The 18,686-nt window shown below is 47.1% G+C and overlaps 1 protein-coding gene across 1 annotated transcript in view; it reads right to left on the reverse strand.

Moving 5' to 3' along the window:
- Nucleotides 1-4,540: 4,540 nt before the first annotated feature.
- The window catches only part of LOC132387079 (uncharacterized), a 112,433-nt gene continuing 98,287 nt past the window's right edge, over nt 4,541-18,686 (reverse strand). The window contains exons 25-32 of the mRNA XM_059959434.1: nt 18,417-18,587; nt 17,714-17,884; nt 15,156-15,326; nt 11,527-11,697; nt 10,450-10,620; nt 9,768-9,938; nt 8,278-8,440; nt 4,541-4,716 (exon numbers count right to left, since the gene is read on the reverse strand). Coding sequence (XP_059815417.1) covers nt 4,696-4,716; nt 8,278-8,440; nt 9,768-9,938; nt 10,450-10,620; nt 11,527-11,697; nt 15,156-15,326; nt 17,714-17,884; nt 18,417-18,587 — 1,210 coding nt within the window. The 3' untranslated portion in view covers nt 4,541-4,695. The remainder of the gene's footprint in view (nt 4,717-8,277; nt 8,441-9,767; nt 9,939-10,449; nt 10,621-11,526; nt 11,698-15,155; nt 15,327-17,713; nt 17,885-18,416; nt 18,588-18,686) is intronic.

An 18,686-nucleotide genomic window follows, 5' to 3' on the forward strand; every position in this document is an offset into this window, starting at 1 on the left:
CCAGACTCCAGGTGTAGTCTATTGCTGCTGGCTTGTTTCTAAAGCATTATGGTTCATAACAAATTTGGGGCCTGCGTCTGGGATATGAACAAATTTGGGGGCTATTGATCAATTAATTATCGATTTGATTGGGGAAATCCCTTTTGATTTATTTGTGTGTGGAAATCAGCAGCAGTGGACATTTATAAATTTCTGGAAGCGCCAACCCCTGAGGCATTAGGAAAAGCCAAAAAGAATAAATTGCTGACTGTTGCTAATGGGCTGAATCTTAAGCAGGTAAGGGGGTGTGAAGGACCGGGACAAGCATAAAACTGGGAGAGGAGGTAAAGGTAAACCAATAGGGGTTTTATTATAAAATGTAGGCATCCACCCCCTTTTTCAGAGACTGGGATCCCTGGTTCAACCGGTAATGATGGTGTGCATTTCAATGTGTTCACCTCTCAGTCCTCGATTCTCTAAATGAAAGGGTTATCACATTTGATCTTTCTTTATATGATGACCCAACCATTTCAGAGATCAGTCTGTTGAAACCTCATTGCACTTTCTATAACAAATACTCTCTAACCTCTTTGTTAATCCTCTGTGCAAAAAATGTCCATCTTCCGCAGCCCCGGGTTGCCCCAACCACTCACCTCCCACCCCTGTCATTGGCCCCACTTGAAGGTCAACAGTCTGCCAGTGTCCCCCCCCCCCCCAATGTGAACACCTCTGCTCACCACCACCGTGGGCTCAGACATTTCCACAGATTTCCGCCGGGACAAACATCCTGTCCGCCCCCTCTCACACCATCTTTTTCCTTTCAATAAAATCCCTCCTCTCCCTCCCCAGGGAAGAGGCATCAAACCGACGGGCCGAGCGGTCTCCTCCTACCTCTCGGCGACATATCAGACTCCGGCCGCAGGAGACGCTTCACAAACGCCCCGACTTCCCTTGGAGGGAAATGGAAATAAATCAAAAAACGGACATTTACTCCGCTGTGATGTGGCCGGAGCGGGAGGCTAACTCAGCGGGGGTAACACCCTCTGGACTTGTCCACCTCTGCGACTGGTGGTAACAAGTGATTGACATCGCTTTGCACCAATGGGAATAGCGCAGCCCCTGAATCCTCTGTTGACAGCGGTGGGGGAGGGCTGATCACGTGACTATTAGCCCAGCTATTAAACTGATAAAGCCCGAGCTCAGCAGCGCATGGATGACGTAAGACGCTGCGCACGTAAGGGCAGATCCCGGTGTGGGAAGCCCATGCGTGACATCAGGCACGAGGGGGGTCTGTGCGACGTCACCTGTGGGGATGCGATCCCATTTAACTGCACCTTAATGTGCATTTCTTATGATTTCAGAGGGACAACAACATTAATCATGGGTTTCATTACTGAATCCAGTGTTGTGAGATGTAAAGTCCCCTGTTATGTGTCCGGCTGTGCCTTTGGGGGCTACTTATCGATTAATTATAGATTTGATTGGGCATATCCCTTTTGATTTATTTGTGTGTGGAGATCAGCAGCAGTGGATATGGATAAATTTCTGTAGGTTGGATGACTGAGTGAATCCCTTCCCACGTACTTCCTCATCCAGGTCATCCACTCTTGGTCTTCCTGGAATCATTCTTTGAAACTTCTCCGGACCCACTCCAACACGAGCTCAGATAGTAAGTCGGAAGTACAGGTCGGAATCTGCTCACAATACACCGACAGTGATCTGCCCAATGCGTTATACAGCTATAGTATCGCATCCTTGCTCACTCTCCTCGTCCGCAGACCTGCTGCTTACTGGATGCTACCATTGCGCTTCATTCTCTGTATTCTCCAGAGAGCGCTGTGCGTGAAAGCCCCAGGAGATCAGTAGCTTCTTAGAGACTCAAAACTACACCGCCGGACACTGACAATCGTTCCACGACCAATTTCACTCAGATCACGTCTATTTCCCAAGCCCGGATGCTTGAAACCGCAGACAGCAAAGCCGCTCTGAATTGTCTTATTTCTCGCCGACCTGCAATTTTTTTTTAAAACGCCGCCACGTGCAGCTGACCGTGTTTAAAATCTGCTTGCTCTAAGATTCTCTATAGGATCTGACCACTGAGAAGTTGTTCGGCGACAATGCCCTGTCCCCATTAAGCGGCATAGAGTCCCGAATAAACCACACACACACACACACACACACACACACACACACAAAATGATGGAGGAACTGAGCTGAGGAAGCAGGACCTAGGGAAAAAGAGTAAACGTTGAACATAGAAATTTACACCACCATGTAATCTACTCTTGAGTCTGCCTAGAATTCCCCTACCACATATGCCTCTATTTTTCTAAGCTCTATGTACCTAAATAAGAGTCTCTTAAAAGACCCTATCGTATCCGCTTCCACCGCCCCCGCCGGAAGTGCATTCCACGCACCCACCACTCTCTGTGTGATAAACTATGCCCCCTCTTGTTAGCACTTCCAGCCCTGGGATAAAGCCTCTGACTATCCGCGTGATCGATGTCCCTCATCATCTTATATGCCTCTGTCAGGTCACCTCTCATCCTCCGTCGCTCCAAGGAGAAAAGGTCAAGTACACTCAATCTCTTCTCATATACTACACCCTCCAATCCGGGCAACATCCTTGTAAATGCCCTCTGCACTTTCTCTGAAGTATCCATATCCTTCCTGTAGCGAGGTGAGCAGTATTCCAGGCAGGGTCTGACCACGGTGTTATAGAGCCGCACCATTACCTCAGGCTCTTGAAATCAATCCCACAGTTGATGAATGCCAACAGGCCACGTGCTTCCTCAACACTGTCAACCTGCGCTGCAGCTTTGAGTGTCCGATCGACATGGACCCCAAGATCTCTCACATCTTCCACACTGCCAAGAGTCTTGCCATTTATATTATATTATGTCTTCAAACTGGACCGATCAAAATGAACCACCTCACACTTATTGGGGTAGAAGACCATCCGCTGATTCTCAGCCCAGTTCTGCATCCTATCACCGTCCTGCTGGAACCTCTGACAATCCCCTAGACTATCCGCAACACCCCCAACCTTTGTAACATCAGCAACGTTCTTAACCCATCCTTCCACTTCTTCATCCAGGTCACTTACAGAAATCACAAAGAGGACGGGACAAATGGTTGATGTGTCGGCCTGAGACGGGTCTTCGGGCCTGGAAAGAAAGGGGGAATGCTTACCGCAGAATAAGAAGGTGCAGGGAGGGGAAGGAGGACTGGCACTTCACTCACGATCTTCACACTTTACCTGCGGAACTGCTGGGGGGTCGGGTATTCCGTCCCATGCTTGCGGTGCGGCCTCCTCTCGATCGGTGAGACCCGCCATAGATTGGGGGGAGCCACTTCGTCAAGCGCCCCAGCAGCGTCCGCCAGCAGCATGACTCCCCAGCGAACGGACACACCACTCCGATCACAAGCAGGGGAAACTCTGCCGCTGTCGGAAATCAAAGCAACACGCTGAGAGATGCTGAGGGACTCAGCAGGCCAGGCAGCACCGATGGAAAAGAGTAAACAATCGACGTTTCGGGCACAAACGTTTCAGAGCCCCTGCCCGGCCTGCTGAGTTCATCCAGAATTTTGTGTGCGCTATTTTACTTCCGACTTCCATTCCAGACCGTGGCTTCCTTTCGAGCCAAGATGCAGCCACCCTCTCGGTGGAGCAGCAACACCCTATATTCTGTTTGGGTGGTATCAAACCTGGTGATTGATTTCTGCTTTGTCCCCCGATTCGGGTCACGTGCAGCCATGGCCACACGTGCTGGCTGGTCGGCCGAGGAACTTGTGCATATCACAGGTCCTGGTTACGCGACTGCTGACGCCAAGCAGACAATCTCTGAGGGCATTGGAAACGGCTCGGGGGAGCGGGGGTGGGTGGGGGGGAGGGGGTCACCCATCTTGTAAGCACACTCCCCGAAAGGCGGCAATGGCAAAACACTTTGGGGGGGGAAATAATTGTCAAGAACACTGATAGCGTTGGATAGGCCATAATCGTCCACGTCATACGACACGGCACGTGATGAACAAACGATTTGCTCCCGCAAAACAATAAATTTCATGATACGAGCATCAGCTCTATTCGCCATTGACACTCCCCGTCAGTTGGTTTGAAATCACGACACCACATTAAATTAATAGACTTTCAAGAGTTATGCACTTCACACTGACAAGTCTTTCCCTATCCAGAGGACCCATCTCTCAATCTTCTCCTCTGTGACTGTCTTCATCATCTCTGACCTCAGCTGGTCAGGCCTCACCTCCCAGGATCTGTCTCCTCTCACCCCTCCTTCTCAACTATTTTTACTGGTTGCCTCACGCATCTGCTATCCAGGTCCGGATACAGGACTTGATCTGAAACTTTGACAGCCTCTTTGACTTTGCAGTTGCTGGAGAGAATTCCGCAAGCAAATTGTACAGGGACATCTGCAATTGTTATAGAAGTTACAAGTAAGCTTATAGGCCTGAATCAGAAAAACAGGATGTTGCACAATAACCAAGCAATGCACTTTTAAGTGAACTTTATTACATTTTATTGGGTTAACAAGATGAATATAGTAAAAACAAATACAAAAAGACACGTTAAAATATCATCGTATAACAGAAGGTTTTTTTTTATACAAGGCAACCGTCAATGCCAAAACAGCAGGTCCAACACTTTTGCACGATCCAGATTCCTGCAGCAGCCACGGCCGTTCCTGTCCGAAAGGTTTAAACAGATTCTGCCGCAGACTGTAAAATAACGTGAGATGACAATAATGTTCGCTCTTCCACATAACGCAGAGCAGCACAAACACGGGAGGTCTTCTCGCGAATCAGGGGTGAGATGTAACAGCCCAATTCATAAGAATAGGCTCGGCGTTAAGTGACGTCATGTCTGTTGTCGCTGCTCACAAATCTACGTCACTGACTGTTTCACATACCCCCCCCCCCCCGCCCCATTCTCTCTCCTAAAGCTTAAAAGTTCTACAACCCAGTTCATCGCAGGGAAAATCCCTCTCTGGCGTAGAGCAGCTCCACAGACCCACAAGGAGCCACGCTCCTGGGCAGCGACCTCTGTCATTCAGGAGCCCACCATCCAGGCCATGCTCCCTTCTCACTGCTGCCGTTGGGAAGGAGGTAAGGGAGCCTCAGGTCCCACACCACCCGGGTTCAGGACCTCCAGTCATCCTTCAACCCTCAGGCTCCTGAGGCAGAGTCGAAAATTACCCTGAGATTCATTTATGTGGGCACTGGCGGTAAAACAAGAGGATCGTTGGAAAAAAAACTACTCAACTGAAAACTGAACTGATTCCTCAAAATGTGGACTCATGTTTTAAAGGAATATACAACTCATACTCTCAATTTATTATTGCTATGAATATTTTTTTTCTCAGCTCAAGCCAGTAAAAATCAGAGGTATGGACATAGCCAAACACACTCATTTCTCAATTACTAGAAGCTTTCGGGCTATATTAGTTTAATTGTGGCCTTCTGAAGATCCGCATAGGTAATACTGTGTAGCCCAAACTATTTAATGCTGTTGAGTTAGTGCCTCTGTAATGATAACCAATATCGGGACGATGTATACCCTGTTCATCTTCCAATTTCCTCTTTTAATTCTCCATACTTCCTGTGCTGTCCACTTATTCATTTCTGTAAGTTATGTGCATTTGGAATGGCTATTATAATGAAGTAAGTTGATCTCGCTGATTTCAGCATTGTTACTTAAGACTTTGTTTATTTGTTCACTTACTAAACTATCTAATTGCCATTATACAGTTTATTTTGCATTTGCACAATTTGTCTTCTTTTGAACACTTGTTGACTATCAGTCTTTGTGTGTATTTTTTTCAGTGACCCTCTTGTATTGACCCTGCTTTACTGCAGATGCACGCATAAATGAATCTCGGGGTAATATAAGGCCCCATACAGTGCACATACTTTGATAACAGATTTTACTTTGAACAAAGCATCTGGGGCGGACAACTCTGTTTTCCGATCCCAATGCCCATCAGCTTATTTTAAATTCTGCCCCTTTATGTAGATATCCCTTGTTAGAGAAAGTGGCTACTTTAAGCAACATATATACATACTCAGACACATAAACACACACACGCACTCTCAAACACGCAGAGACGTATATGTGTGAATGAAATAAAACATAGGTGTACATATCCCTGTGTGTGCGTGTGTGTGTGTGTTTTATTTGTCTAAGATTGAATCAGCTGAGACCCAACCTGATCAGCCTTCCACTGATGCAATGAAAGGTTTTCGACAAGTCCACCTTTAACCCCCGCAGAATAAGAAATGAAAACTGCCCGCACTACTCCAGATGTTACGCGCTGCACAAGTCGAAGCGCTTGTGCCGCGGTCAGCACAACAGTTGCGCCCCGGATATCCCCTGTTAGAGAAAATGGCTACTGTAAGCAACATGTATTCTCATTCTCTCTCTCTCTCTCTCTCTCTCTCACACACACACGCACACAGACACGTACATGGGTGAATGAAATAAATATAGATGTACATAGCAAACACGAGCAAATCTGCAGATGCTGGAAATTCAAACAACAACACACACAAAATGCTGGTGGAACACAGCAGGCCAGGCAGCATCTATAGTGAGAAGTGCTGTCGACGTTTCGGGCCGAGACCCTTCGACAGGGCTAGTCTAGTCCTGCTGCGTTCCACCAGCATTTTGTGCGTGTTGAAAGATGTACAGATCTGTGTTTTATCCTCCTAAGCTAGAATCAGCACAGGCCCAGGCTTCTCCCGACGGAATGAAAGGTTTTCGACAAGTCCGCCTTTAACCCCCGCGGAATAAGAAATGAAAACTGCCCGCACTACTCCAGATGTTACGCGCTGCACAAGTCGAAGTGGTTGTGCCGCGGTCAGCACAACAATCGCGCCCCGGATTCGATTCCGGCGGCTGCCTGTGAGGAGCTTTGCCTTGCACCCACGGCCGCCTGGGTTTCCTCCGCGTGCTTTGCTTTCACCCCACGGCCCAAAGACGTAAGGGGCTAGCGGGCTAATTGGTCACATGGGTGCCACTGGACAGCACGGGCTCGATGGGCCAGAAGGACTGGCTACTGTGTTGTACCTCAACGACGGATAACTGGACAGGTAAACCAAACAATAGAGAAGCCGGTAGAAAAATACGAAGACAGATCGATAAATGAATAAATAGATAAATACATCAAAAATGAACAAATGGATAAACAGATAGGTCAATAAATAAAGAAATGGATGGATATGATCACATGCTGAACAAGGTTCAGAGGTAGAAAATATTAGGGCAGGGTTGTGATGTTGAGGCTCTCTGAGGCACTCATGAGACCACACGGAGGACTGTGTGCAGTTTTGGGCTCCTTATTTTAGAAAGGATATACTGTCATTGGAGATTGTTTGGGGTGAACCACAAGAATGATTCCAGGAATGAAGGGGTTACCGTATGAGGAACATCAGGGCTGTATTCCCTGGAGTTCAGGAGAATGAGAGGGGATCTCGTAAGAAAATTCCGAATGTTAAAAGTCTTGATGTGGCAAAGTCATTTCCCATGGTAGGGGATTCTAGGACAATAGGGCACAACTGCAGGATTGAAGGATGTCATTTTAGAACTAAGATGTGGAGAAATTACTTTCGTCAGAGGGTGGTAAATCTGTGTAATTTGTTGCCACGAGAGGCTGCGGAGGCCAAGTCACTGGGTGTATCTACGGCAGAGATCGATAGGTTCATGATTTGCCAGGGTATCAAAGGCGATGGGGTGAAAGCAGGGGAGCGGTGATGACTGGAAGAATTGGATCAGCCCATGATAGAATGGCAGAGCAGACTCGATGGGCCGAATGGCCCACTTCTGCTCCTCTATTTTATGGTCTTTAAGTTGAAACCTGAAAGGAAATTTATTATCAAAGTATGTTTATGTCACCCTATACTTTGAGATTCACTCCCTTACACACATTCAAAATACTGAGAAGGACAATTGAAACTTGTAAAACTGCACAGACCAAGACTGATAAATGGCCTGCGCGCAAAATAAAATGAACTGTCGAAAAACAGTACCAATAGCAGACATGCTGCATGACAAAGAGGACCTACATCCCACTGGCATCCCATATTACTTGTTATTACAAAGCCCATAGTTGCAGTTGCCTGAAATCAGGCATTGAAATAGAAAACAAAATCTGGTCATGTTCAGCAAGCCAGAATCATCCACAGACAGTGACAATTACAACTGCTCCACGTTCCCATTTGTTTTCTATCAGTGAGACTTTGCCTGGAATCCTATGCTTTCCCATCAACACAAGGAACACTCACTGTCTCCACATCAGACTCCTGATGTTCAGTCGAGGAGAATGAGCAACTGAGTTGGTCTGAGGAGAAACTCGACCCCAGGTTCACGTCCTTCATCTTGGGATTGGTGCTGAGGTTGGACATCAGGTCTTCCGAGCCGGAGTCAGTGAGACCAGTGCCGGAAAGTCTAAGGGTGTGAGAGCGGGAGAAGGAGAAGGAGGGGGAGGGATGTGAGAGAGGCGAACCGAGAGGGGGGAGGGAGAGTGGGGAGATGGGGAGCGTGTGGGAGGGGTTCGGGTAGAGAGAGAACGGGGTGGAAGAGTGGATCAGAGCAAGTGGGAAGGGTAGGAGAGAGGGAAGGTGTGTGAGAGAGTAGTGAGAGGAAGGGCAAAAGAGAGGGGCAGAGCAAGTGTGGCAGATAGAGAAGACGGAGAAATTGTGCATGTGAGCGAGTGTGAGTGAGAGGGAGGGGAAGCAAGCAGGGATTGTAAAAGAAACATCATGTGTGTGTGTGTATGAGAGAGAGAGGAGAATGGGGGAGAGACGAGAGTGAGGACGAGAGGAGAGTGAGACAGATGAGAAAAAGACAGGAAGCCAGAGAAACGGAGGACAACAAACAGGATGGGGGTAGGACAGCGTAGAGAGAGGGAGGGAAAAAGGGAGAGAGACAAATTAGGCAAGGATTGCTCTTGCCACGGGTCACAATTTAACCCTCATCACTTCATGTCTAAGTCCCCTTAGTTCCACATATTCCTGCGCCTAGTATCAGTTTGGGTACACAGAGTCTGTCAATTTATGTAAGTAATCGCATATACCACTCAGATCATTGTATGCTGTGTTCTATAGGACTGATGAAATGATTATAGTGTGCAACAGACTGAGGTGTATATGTACGTTTGTAGATATAGCTAGGGTTGCACACTATTGCAAATGTCAACGTTGAGAACAGAGTGCGAGGTGGTAAACCCGAGGCGAGCAAAGGACGTTGGGAATGGCGAGGGTGGGGCGCCGGGGGAGGGGTGCAGGTGAGTCCACAGAGGAGTGCCAGGGACAGGGGCTTGGCGCGGGAGCAGATGCACCCAGCCCTGAGACATTGATCATTTCAGAATGTTTTATGCTCCCCACTCTCTGCCTTTCCCCTCCTCACTTTCAGCCCACAATGCAGGACCATATCTGAATCAGGTTTATCACGTGTCATGATTGTTTTTTGGCTGCAGTAGGTCAGTGTAATACATAGACTTGTTACAGTAACGTGCACAATTCTTGGGACCCCTTTCTATATGTACTGTATGTGCCTAATACAGTATGCTCTATGAATCATGTTTATTCAGAATTGGATCCGGAGTAACAATCGCTTTACTCCCCTTTATATTTGTTGCGGTAGGCAATCCTGAATCCTGACTCCAGAATCGCTCTCCGTTTTTAATGCAATGAGCTACTGTGTTGGAAAATGTGTTGAAGCTGTGATCTTGAAAGGCCCGGGAAAGTCCGATGTCTCAAAGACTGGTACTCACCCCAGTTTCTCTATCTTGCAGTCTGGATGCATCAGCGCCTCGTTCAGCACTTTCACCCCGGAATCTCCCAGATTATTGTCATTCAGGTACAGTCCCGTCAACGTGTCGCTTGTGATGAGCGCAGAGGCGAGATCCTCCGCGCATGACAGTGTGAGACCATTGTTGTTCAGCCTGGGGAACAGAGAATCAGGTCCCAGAAACAAAATTGAAAATCTGATATACCAGTAAATCTGATGTAACACACTCCTTGGCCACTTTATTCGGTAGCTCCTGTTGTGTGAGATATTCACACCTGCGCTGTCTCCTGCCAATCACTCACTCCACGGCCACAGTCCCCTGGGTCACCTTCCTACAGTACTCTGCTGTTTGGTCTGAACAACAATTCCTGACCATGCCTGCACGTTCTTTGTGCTTTGGGGTGCTGCCACATGATTGGCTAATTAGACATTTGCATTCACACCACCCAGCCGGTCAGTGGTGTAGTGAAATCAGCACCACACTTCCAGTCCAATGGTCCCCAGTTCGAATCCGGCCGGTGGTTTGCCAGCTTTCCATCCGTGTTAGCATCATAAAAACAGGCAAGTGTGCCGCCCGACAATACTTGCACCAAATAAAGTCTATTTACTGATTAGAGGCACCCACGGTGTGCCTCAGGGTTTCGGTATCCCCCACACTTTCTTACCGTAATTCCTGTATGTTACAGTCTGTGGTCTTCAGAGCTTCAGACAGCAGCTTCACTCCCGAATCTCCCAGATTATTGTCGCCCAGCGAGAGTGCAGTCAACGAGGGGTTAATGCCGAGAGCCGAGGCCAGATGCTCGGCTGCAGAGGCGGTGAGGCTGTTGTCATTCAGACTGGGGAACGGAGAAAGGAAAGAGGAATAGAAATCGGGTGAGCTTCGCACTGGAAGAAACGAATGTGACCAACCGTCCTGCATGTAATTGTAGTCTTGTGATACAGAACAGATCAGGATCATCTGTGTTCTCTTTAAGGACTTTATCCTGTCAATGGTGTGATGGTTCTGGGCCTCCTGTCACTGGAGTTCAGAAGAATGTGATGGGGGAGGGTTTGGAATCTCTTTTAAAGCTATCGATTGTCGAATGGCCTCGATTGAGTGGATGTGGAGAGAGGATGTTTCCTGCAGCGGGGCAAGTCCATGACCAGAGGACTCAGCCTCAGGACAGAAGGATGTGTATTGAGAAGAGTGATGAGGTGGGGTTTCTTTACCCAGAGGGCAGTGAAGCTGTGGAATTCGTTACCACAGGCGGCTGTGGAGTCAAAATCACTGGGCCAAGTACTTAAGGCACAGATTAATGCGTTCATGGTTCACCAGGGCATGAAGGGATACGGAGAGAAGGTGGGGAATTGGAACCGAGAGGGAAATGGGTCAGCCAAGATGCCATGGCGGAGCGGACTCGGGGCCAAATGGCCTAATTCTGCCCCTATGTCTGATGGCCCTAACATTACTGAGGCATTTAAAAATTGTTTTTAATTTGTTTATTTCTCTTGTACTTCAGCACGGTAACTGGCCCATCCATCCAGATGAGTCTGTGCCTCCCACTTAACCTACAGACCGGTCCGTCTTTGCAATATGGGCGTGGACCAGAGCACACGGATTAAACCCATGTGGTGACGGGGAGAGTGTACAAACTCATCTCGGACAGCGGAGGGAACCGAACCCGGGTCGCTGGCGCTGTTGTAGCATTGCGTTAACCCTCCCGCTACCCTCCCGTCCGTAATGTCGTCAGCCTGACACCTGCCTCAGCTCCTGGACGTTGCAGTCCGACTTCCCGAGAGCCTCGGACAACACTTCCACTCCGGAATCTCCCAACTGGTTTTGATCCAGATCCAGCTCAGTCAGCGTTGGGCTTGCAGCGACAATGGAGGTGAGATCTCTGGCGCAGTCGGCGGTCAGACCATTTTTACTCAGACTGAGGGTCGTTAGAAGGCATAAGAAGTAAAGATTATAAAGATAAAATATCCATAAATGTACTGTAAATAAATCTGACAAATACAGCGATGGCCAGTTTTATCAGCCATACGGTGGCTTGCAAACGTTTGGGCACCCCTAGTCAAAATTGCTGTTACTGTGAATAGCTAAGCGAGTAAAGGATGACCTGATTTCCAAAAGACAAAGTTAAGGATTACACATTTCTTTAATATTTTAAGCAAGATTACTTTTTTATTTCCATCTTTTACAGGTTCAAAATAACGAAAAGGGAAAAGGGCCCGAAGCAAAAGTTTGGGCACCCTGCATGGTCAGTACTTAGTAACACCCCCTTTGGCAAGTATCACAGCTTGTAAACGCTTTCTGTAGCCAGCTAAGAGTCTTTCAATTATTGTTTGGGGGATTTTCGCCCATTCTTCCTTGCAAAAGGCTTCTCGTTCTGCGAGATTCTTGGACCATCTTGTATGCACTGCTCTTTTGAGGTGTATCCACAGATTTTCGATGATGTTTAGGTGGGGGGACTGTGAGGGTCATGGCAAAACCTTCAGCTTGCGCCTCTTGAGGTAGTCCATTGTGGATTTTGAGGTGTGTTTAGGATCATTATCCTGTTGTAGAAGCCATTCTCTTTCCGTCTTCAGCTTTTTTTTTTACAGAAGGTATAATGTTTGCTTCTAGAATTTGCTGGAATTTAATTGAATTCATTCTTCCCTCCACCAGTGAAATGTTCCCTGTGCCACTGGCTGCAACACAAGCCCAAAGCACGATCGATCCACCCCCGTGCTTAACAGTTGGAGAGGTGTTCTTTTCATGAAATTCTGCACCCTTTTTTCTCCAAACATACCTTTACTCATTGTGGCCAAAAAGTTCTATTTTAACTTCATCAGTCCACAGGACTTGTTTCCAAAATGCTTCAGGCTTGTTTAGATGTTCCTTTGCAAAATTCTGATGCTGAATTTTGAGCAAAGGTCCGTTTGGAGAGAAAAGGGTGCAGAATTTCATGAAAAGTACCCCTCTCCAACTGTTAAGCACGGGAGGGGGAGTGGATCGATCGTGCTTTGGGCTTCTTCTGCAGCCAGTGGCACGGGGAACATTTCACTGGTAGAGGGAAGAATGAATTCAATTAAATACCAGCAAATTCTGGAAGCAAACATCACATCGTCTGTAAAAAAAAACTGACGGTGAAAAGAGGATGGCTTCTACAACAGGATAATGATCCTAAACGCACCTCAAAATCCACAATGGACTACCTCAAGAGGCGCAAGCTGAAGGTTTTGCCATGGCTCTCACAGTCCCCTGACCCAAACATCATCGAATATCTGTGGGTAGACCTCAAAAGACCAATGCATCCAAGACGGCCCAAGAATCTTACAAAATTAGAATTCTTTTGCAAGAAGGAATGAGTGAAAATCCCCCAGACAAGAACTAAAAGACGCTGAGCTGGCTACAGAAAGCGTTTACAAGCTGTGATACTTGCCAAAGGGGGTGTTACTAAGTACTGACCATGCAGGGTGCCCAAACCTTTGCTTCTGGCCCTTTTCCCTTTTTGTTATTTTGAAGTTGTAGAAGATGGAAATGAAACAGTCATCTTGCTTAAAATATTTTTTTAAATGTCTTTAACTTTGTGCCTTTTGGAAATCAGGTCACCTATTACCCGCTCAGCCGTTCACAATAACAGAAATTTTGACCGGGGTGCCCAAACTTTTGCACGCCACTGTACACACATATACCACCAATCAAGACAACATTCCATTTGTGCGAAACGTAGCACAATTAACTCACCCACAAAGCAATAATACAACAAACAAATTAAGAAGTAAGAAATAAGTCCTACAAGATTGGTATTTGGTACAAATGTCAAATTGGGTTCCGTTACAGTTGCACCAACCAAGAAAAGTGTAGAATAAATAATTAAATAATAGTAAGTTAATCATGCCAAGTGGAAATAAGTCCAGGACCAGCCTATTGGCTCAGGGTGTCTGACACTCCGAGGGAGGAGTTGTAAAGTTTGATGGCCACAGGTAGGAATGACTTCCTGTGACGCTCAGTGTTACATTTCAGTGGAATGAGTCTCTGGCTGAATGTACTCCTGTGCCTAACCAGTACATTATGGAGTGGATGGGAGTCATTGTCCAAGATGGCATGCATCCTCTTTTCAGACACCACCGTCAGAGAGTCCAGTTCCACCCCCACAACTTCACCGGCCTTACAAATGAGTTTGTTGATTCTGTTGGTGTCCACTACCCTACCAGCAAGGTACATGAACCCCCGCCCCCACCCCAGTTTCCTTGAGCTGTGTAAGTCTAGGGCACGCACACTACGGTCCCACCCCAATCGGTGAGATTGGGTCAGCTGTCCCTCCCCAGACGCCGGTTGGCGTGGATGCTGGGTAATTTACTACTCCGTGACACCAGGGTGACAAGAATTAACAGACTGCACACTGCACGCGATCAGAGGAATTATATTCATGAGTTTTCACCTAACGAAATGGATGGCAAAGAAAAGAAAGAAAGAGAGAAAAAAAAACACAATAAGGGCCCATTATAATTAAACAGTTAAAATATGCACCGGCTGAAGCTCAACTCTTCCAGAAGTTATATTCACCGACCCTCAGTGGACCTCGGCACCCCACTCCACCCACCGCCGGATCATATCCAACACCTCCTCGCTACATAGATCCCAGCTCACAGAGAAAGGTAGCCCTCTCTCCGGACCGGAATGCTCACACTACAAAGCAACCGTAACGTCGAGCCAGAACCCAAGCACCCCTTGTACAGTTCAACGTGCAGTGCGGTCAAAGCTGCTCTCCTGCACACCACCGTTGCAATGCCTGGTTACTTGAGCTGTTGTCCCTTCCCTGTCAGCTTCAACCAATCAATCAGCTTCCCGTCTCCCCTGATCTCTCCCATTAACAAGGCATTTTCGCCCACAGAACTGCTGCTCGCTGTTATTTGCTATTTCACTCAACTCCCTGTAAACTCTAGACTCTGTTGTGCGTGAAAATCTCCACGGATTAACAGTTTCTGAGGTATTCATACCACCCCGTCTTAAACCACAGTTCCTCCCCAACCTTATGCTTTGCCTGAACAGCCACTGAACCTTTTGACCATGTAGATAGATAGATAGATACTTTATTCATCCCCAAGGGGAAATTCGACATTTTTCCAGTGTCCCATACACTTATTGTAGCAAAACTAATTACATACAGTATTTAACTCAGTATAAATATGATATGCATCTAAAATCACCCTCCCAAAAAGCATTAATAAATAGCTTTTAAAAAAGTTCTTAAATAGGCATCCTTTTATGCGTCAATTTGCTGCCACATGATTGGCTGGTTCGATATTTGCATTAACGGCCAGGCGCACCTTACGAAGTGGCCTCTGCGCCTCAGCCACCGCTGCGTTCAGTTTTGCCCAGAATCCGACTCAATCGCGAACTTACCACAGTTTCTGCATTTTACAGTTCGGGTCCTTCAGGGCAGTAGAGAGCGTCTTCACGCCTGAATCTCCCAGGTTGTTGCTGCCCACCTCCAGCCTGGTCAGCGAGGGGGTGGCGCGGAGGGCGGTCGCGAGGTCCTCGGAACAAGAGGCGGTGAGACCGTTGTCGTTCACCCTGAACATCGGGAAGAGAACAAACGCAGGCGAGTGAAGTGAAACCAGGATTCCGCGGTAACGTTACTGCGAGCGACTGGTGCCCGGCATTAAAACAGAACAGTTACAGGAGCAGAAGCGGCCGTGAAGGTTCATCTACCCCAGGGGTGGGCAAACTTTTTGACTTGTGGGCCACAAAGGGTTCTAAAATTTGACAGGGGGGCCGAACCAGGAACAGATGGACGGAGTGTTTTGGTAATACACCTCATAAGAGAAAATAAAATATCATGGGATATGTAGAAAACATGTGCTTTAATTTCAATTGAAAATGAACAAATGCATTACAACAAAATATCTGTCTTTGAAGTCCCATGGTATTTAGCTATTTATTGAAATGACTTTTAAAACACTGAAAATTAAATGAATAAAATACAGCTTTTTTTAATAGTAACAGTTATTATTTTAAAGCACTGAAAATTCTGTTATCCTTCAAGATATTATCATCATCACTCTCCTCCTGACTGTCTTTATTTCAAAAATGGTAGGAGATGCAGGTCTACTTGTCCTGCTCCTTCTTATTCAATTGTCCCCTGTGCCAAAACTCAACAACGACCAGCACAAGGACAGAACGGTGACAGCGCGCCAGTATGCGGAGCGCGTTATTTGATCTGGAGCGCATTTTTTATTTTGAGAACGTACGTGCACCTGCGCACTACACATGTCCATCACTTAACAGAAATGACATGTAACATGTAAGGCTTATTGAAAAAAATATTTTCAAATGCATTTTTTACATAACACAACGAAGAAACTTATTTTTAATTTCAGTGGGAACAGTGTTGTTGGTCTCCCTTTTTAGCCAGCGCATCAAAGTCTGGATTTAGTTTTGTTGTGGCGATTCTCAGGATGGATCTGAGGTGTTGGTCAGTTAACTTGGATCTGTGGCTGGCTTTGTTGATGTTCATGACACTGAACGCCTGTTCACACAAATAGGTCGAGCCGAACAAAGAGTAAAGTGCAGATGTGGAGTAATACGCTGCACCTCAACACAGGTCAATGTATATAGAGTGCGTCATCTATTGGGAAAACGCCAGAATTGCGGGGAAAAAACTTTAACAAGGTTTATTAATATAATTTCATCAAGTTCTGCGGGCCGGATTAAAAAGCTTAACGGGCCACATATGGCCCCCGGGCCGTAGTTTGCCCATGCCTGATCTACCCTCAACTTGGGGGGGCCCTTGTCTGAGACAGGATGTGCGGGCATTGGAAAGGGTGCAGAAGAGGCTTCAGGAATTATCCCAGCAACGAAAGGGTTAAAGCATGTCTTTGACCTTCTGGCTCTTTTGTTTTCACCTCCAGTCTGAACAACTACGGCCTCACGGCCTCTTCTGCCGAAAGTTGATGTCTCTGGCCTTGGACTCCCTGGGGTTTAGAAGAGCGCCAGGGGATCTCATTGGAGCCTATCGAATACTGAAAGGCCAAAACAGAGTGGACGTGGAGAGAATGCTTCCCGTAGTTTGGGGGGGGGGAGGTTATTAAGACTAGAGCGTACAGGCTCAAGAATAAAAATGATATTGAGTAAGGTGGAGAATCTATAGAATTCATTAACACCAAAGGATGAGGTGAAAGTCCAGGAAAAGAGAATATTGCCTCAGAATAAAGGGACTTCTATTCAACAGAGAGGGGAAGGAGCATCCCTAGACAGAGGGTGGTGAATCTATGGAACGACTACAGAGGTTACACCATTGTGTATATTTAAAACAGACGCTGGTAGGTTGCTGATTAATGGGGGTGTCAAAGGTTATGGGGAGAAGACAACAAAAGGGGGTTGAGAGGGATGGTCAACCAGCCATGATGGGATAGAGGAGCAGACGCGAGCGGCCGGATTTCTGCTCCTATGTCTTACGATCTACTTTTCTGCTGGGATTTGCAGAGGATCTCAGTCGGACACTTACCGCAGCGTAGGTAGATTCTGACCGTATGTTGCACTTTAACATAATGTAGTTGTTGTAGTTTTACTTTTGCAAGTATTTACAATGTAAATGTGATGTCAAGAAGGAAACAAATACTGTATATATTTTGTATTGTTTTATCAACAGTTTCCACCATGCGTTAATGTGGAAGAGTGAACAGTAAACGGTTCATCTTTCTGGGACCGCCTCATTGACTGGTTTATGCTTGGTGTTTAGTTCAGAGTTCTTTTACACCTGAGCGAGAACACTACACAGACGCTGATATGTTTCTGATTAATGAGGGCGTCAAAGGTTATGGGAAAAAGGCAAGAGAATGGGGTTGAGAGGAATGCTAAACCAGCCATGATGGGATAGAGGAGCAGACCTGAACCTGCTCCTATGTCTCATGCTCTACTTTTCTGCTGGGATTTTCAGAGGATCTCAGTCGGACACTTACCGCAGCTCCTGCACCGAGCAGTCGGACTCCCTCAGCGCAGCAGACAGTCGTTTCATTCCCAGATCTCCCAGTCCGTTGTGTCCAAGGTCCAGCTCCTTCAGGGAGTCATTCCGATGGAAAACCTCCGCGAGGCTTTCGGCGCAAGAAGCCGTGAGGCCGTTGTTGTCCAGACTGGAGGTGAAAACGAAAGAGCGAGGAGGTCAAAGCACAAGCGGTACCAAAGTAGGCAGATAAGAACATCCTTCACATTTGTCTCTTTTCCAGCAGCCACAAAACAAAGAAACCTGACAGAAATGAATACCCAATATGAAAAAGAAATTGATTCCACAGCAAATTCCAAATTCTACGGGAAGCAGTCTCTCCACGTCCACTCTGTTTCGGCCTTTCAGTATTCGATAGGCTTCAATGAGATCCCCTGGCGCTCTTCTAAACCCCAGGGAGTCCAAGGCCAGAGACATCAAATGCACCTCATGCTTTAACCCTTTCATTGATGGGGATGATTCCTGAAGCCTCTTCTGCAAATTCTCTCTCACCCACACACGCATACACAGAGTTCGTTCTCTCACACACAGTTTTTCTACACACACACGCACACACACACACAAGCACACACACGCACACACACACACACACACACACACACACACACACACACACACACACACACACACCCATCTTCCTCCTCCCGCTCAAGTTATCTTACCGCAGCGTCTGTATTTTACACTCCGGGTCCATGAGGGACGTGCACAGCAGATGCACTCCGGAATCTCCCAGTTCATTGCCACCCAGGTCCAGCTCCGTCAGGGAACGGTTTGTGCGAAGGGTCAAGGCCAGATCCCGGGCGCAGGAGGACGTGAGGCTGTTGCTTTTCAGGCTGGAGGGGGGGGGGGGTCGCACATAGAGGCAAATAAAGAGATTGAAAGAAAACGGGAGAAGAAGCTTAAAGTTACTCCAACAATCACCGGCACCAGGC

This window comes from Hypanus sabinus, unplaced genomic scaffold, assembly GCF_030144855.1.
Source record: "Hypanus sabinus isolate sHypSab1 unplaced genomic scaffold, sHypSab1.hap1 scaffold_151, whole genome shotgun sequence".
Classification (NCBI taxonomy): domain Eukaryota; kingdom Metazoa; phylum Chordata; class Chondrichthyes; order Myliobatiformes; family Dasyatidae; genus Hypanus; species Hypanus sabinus.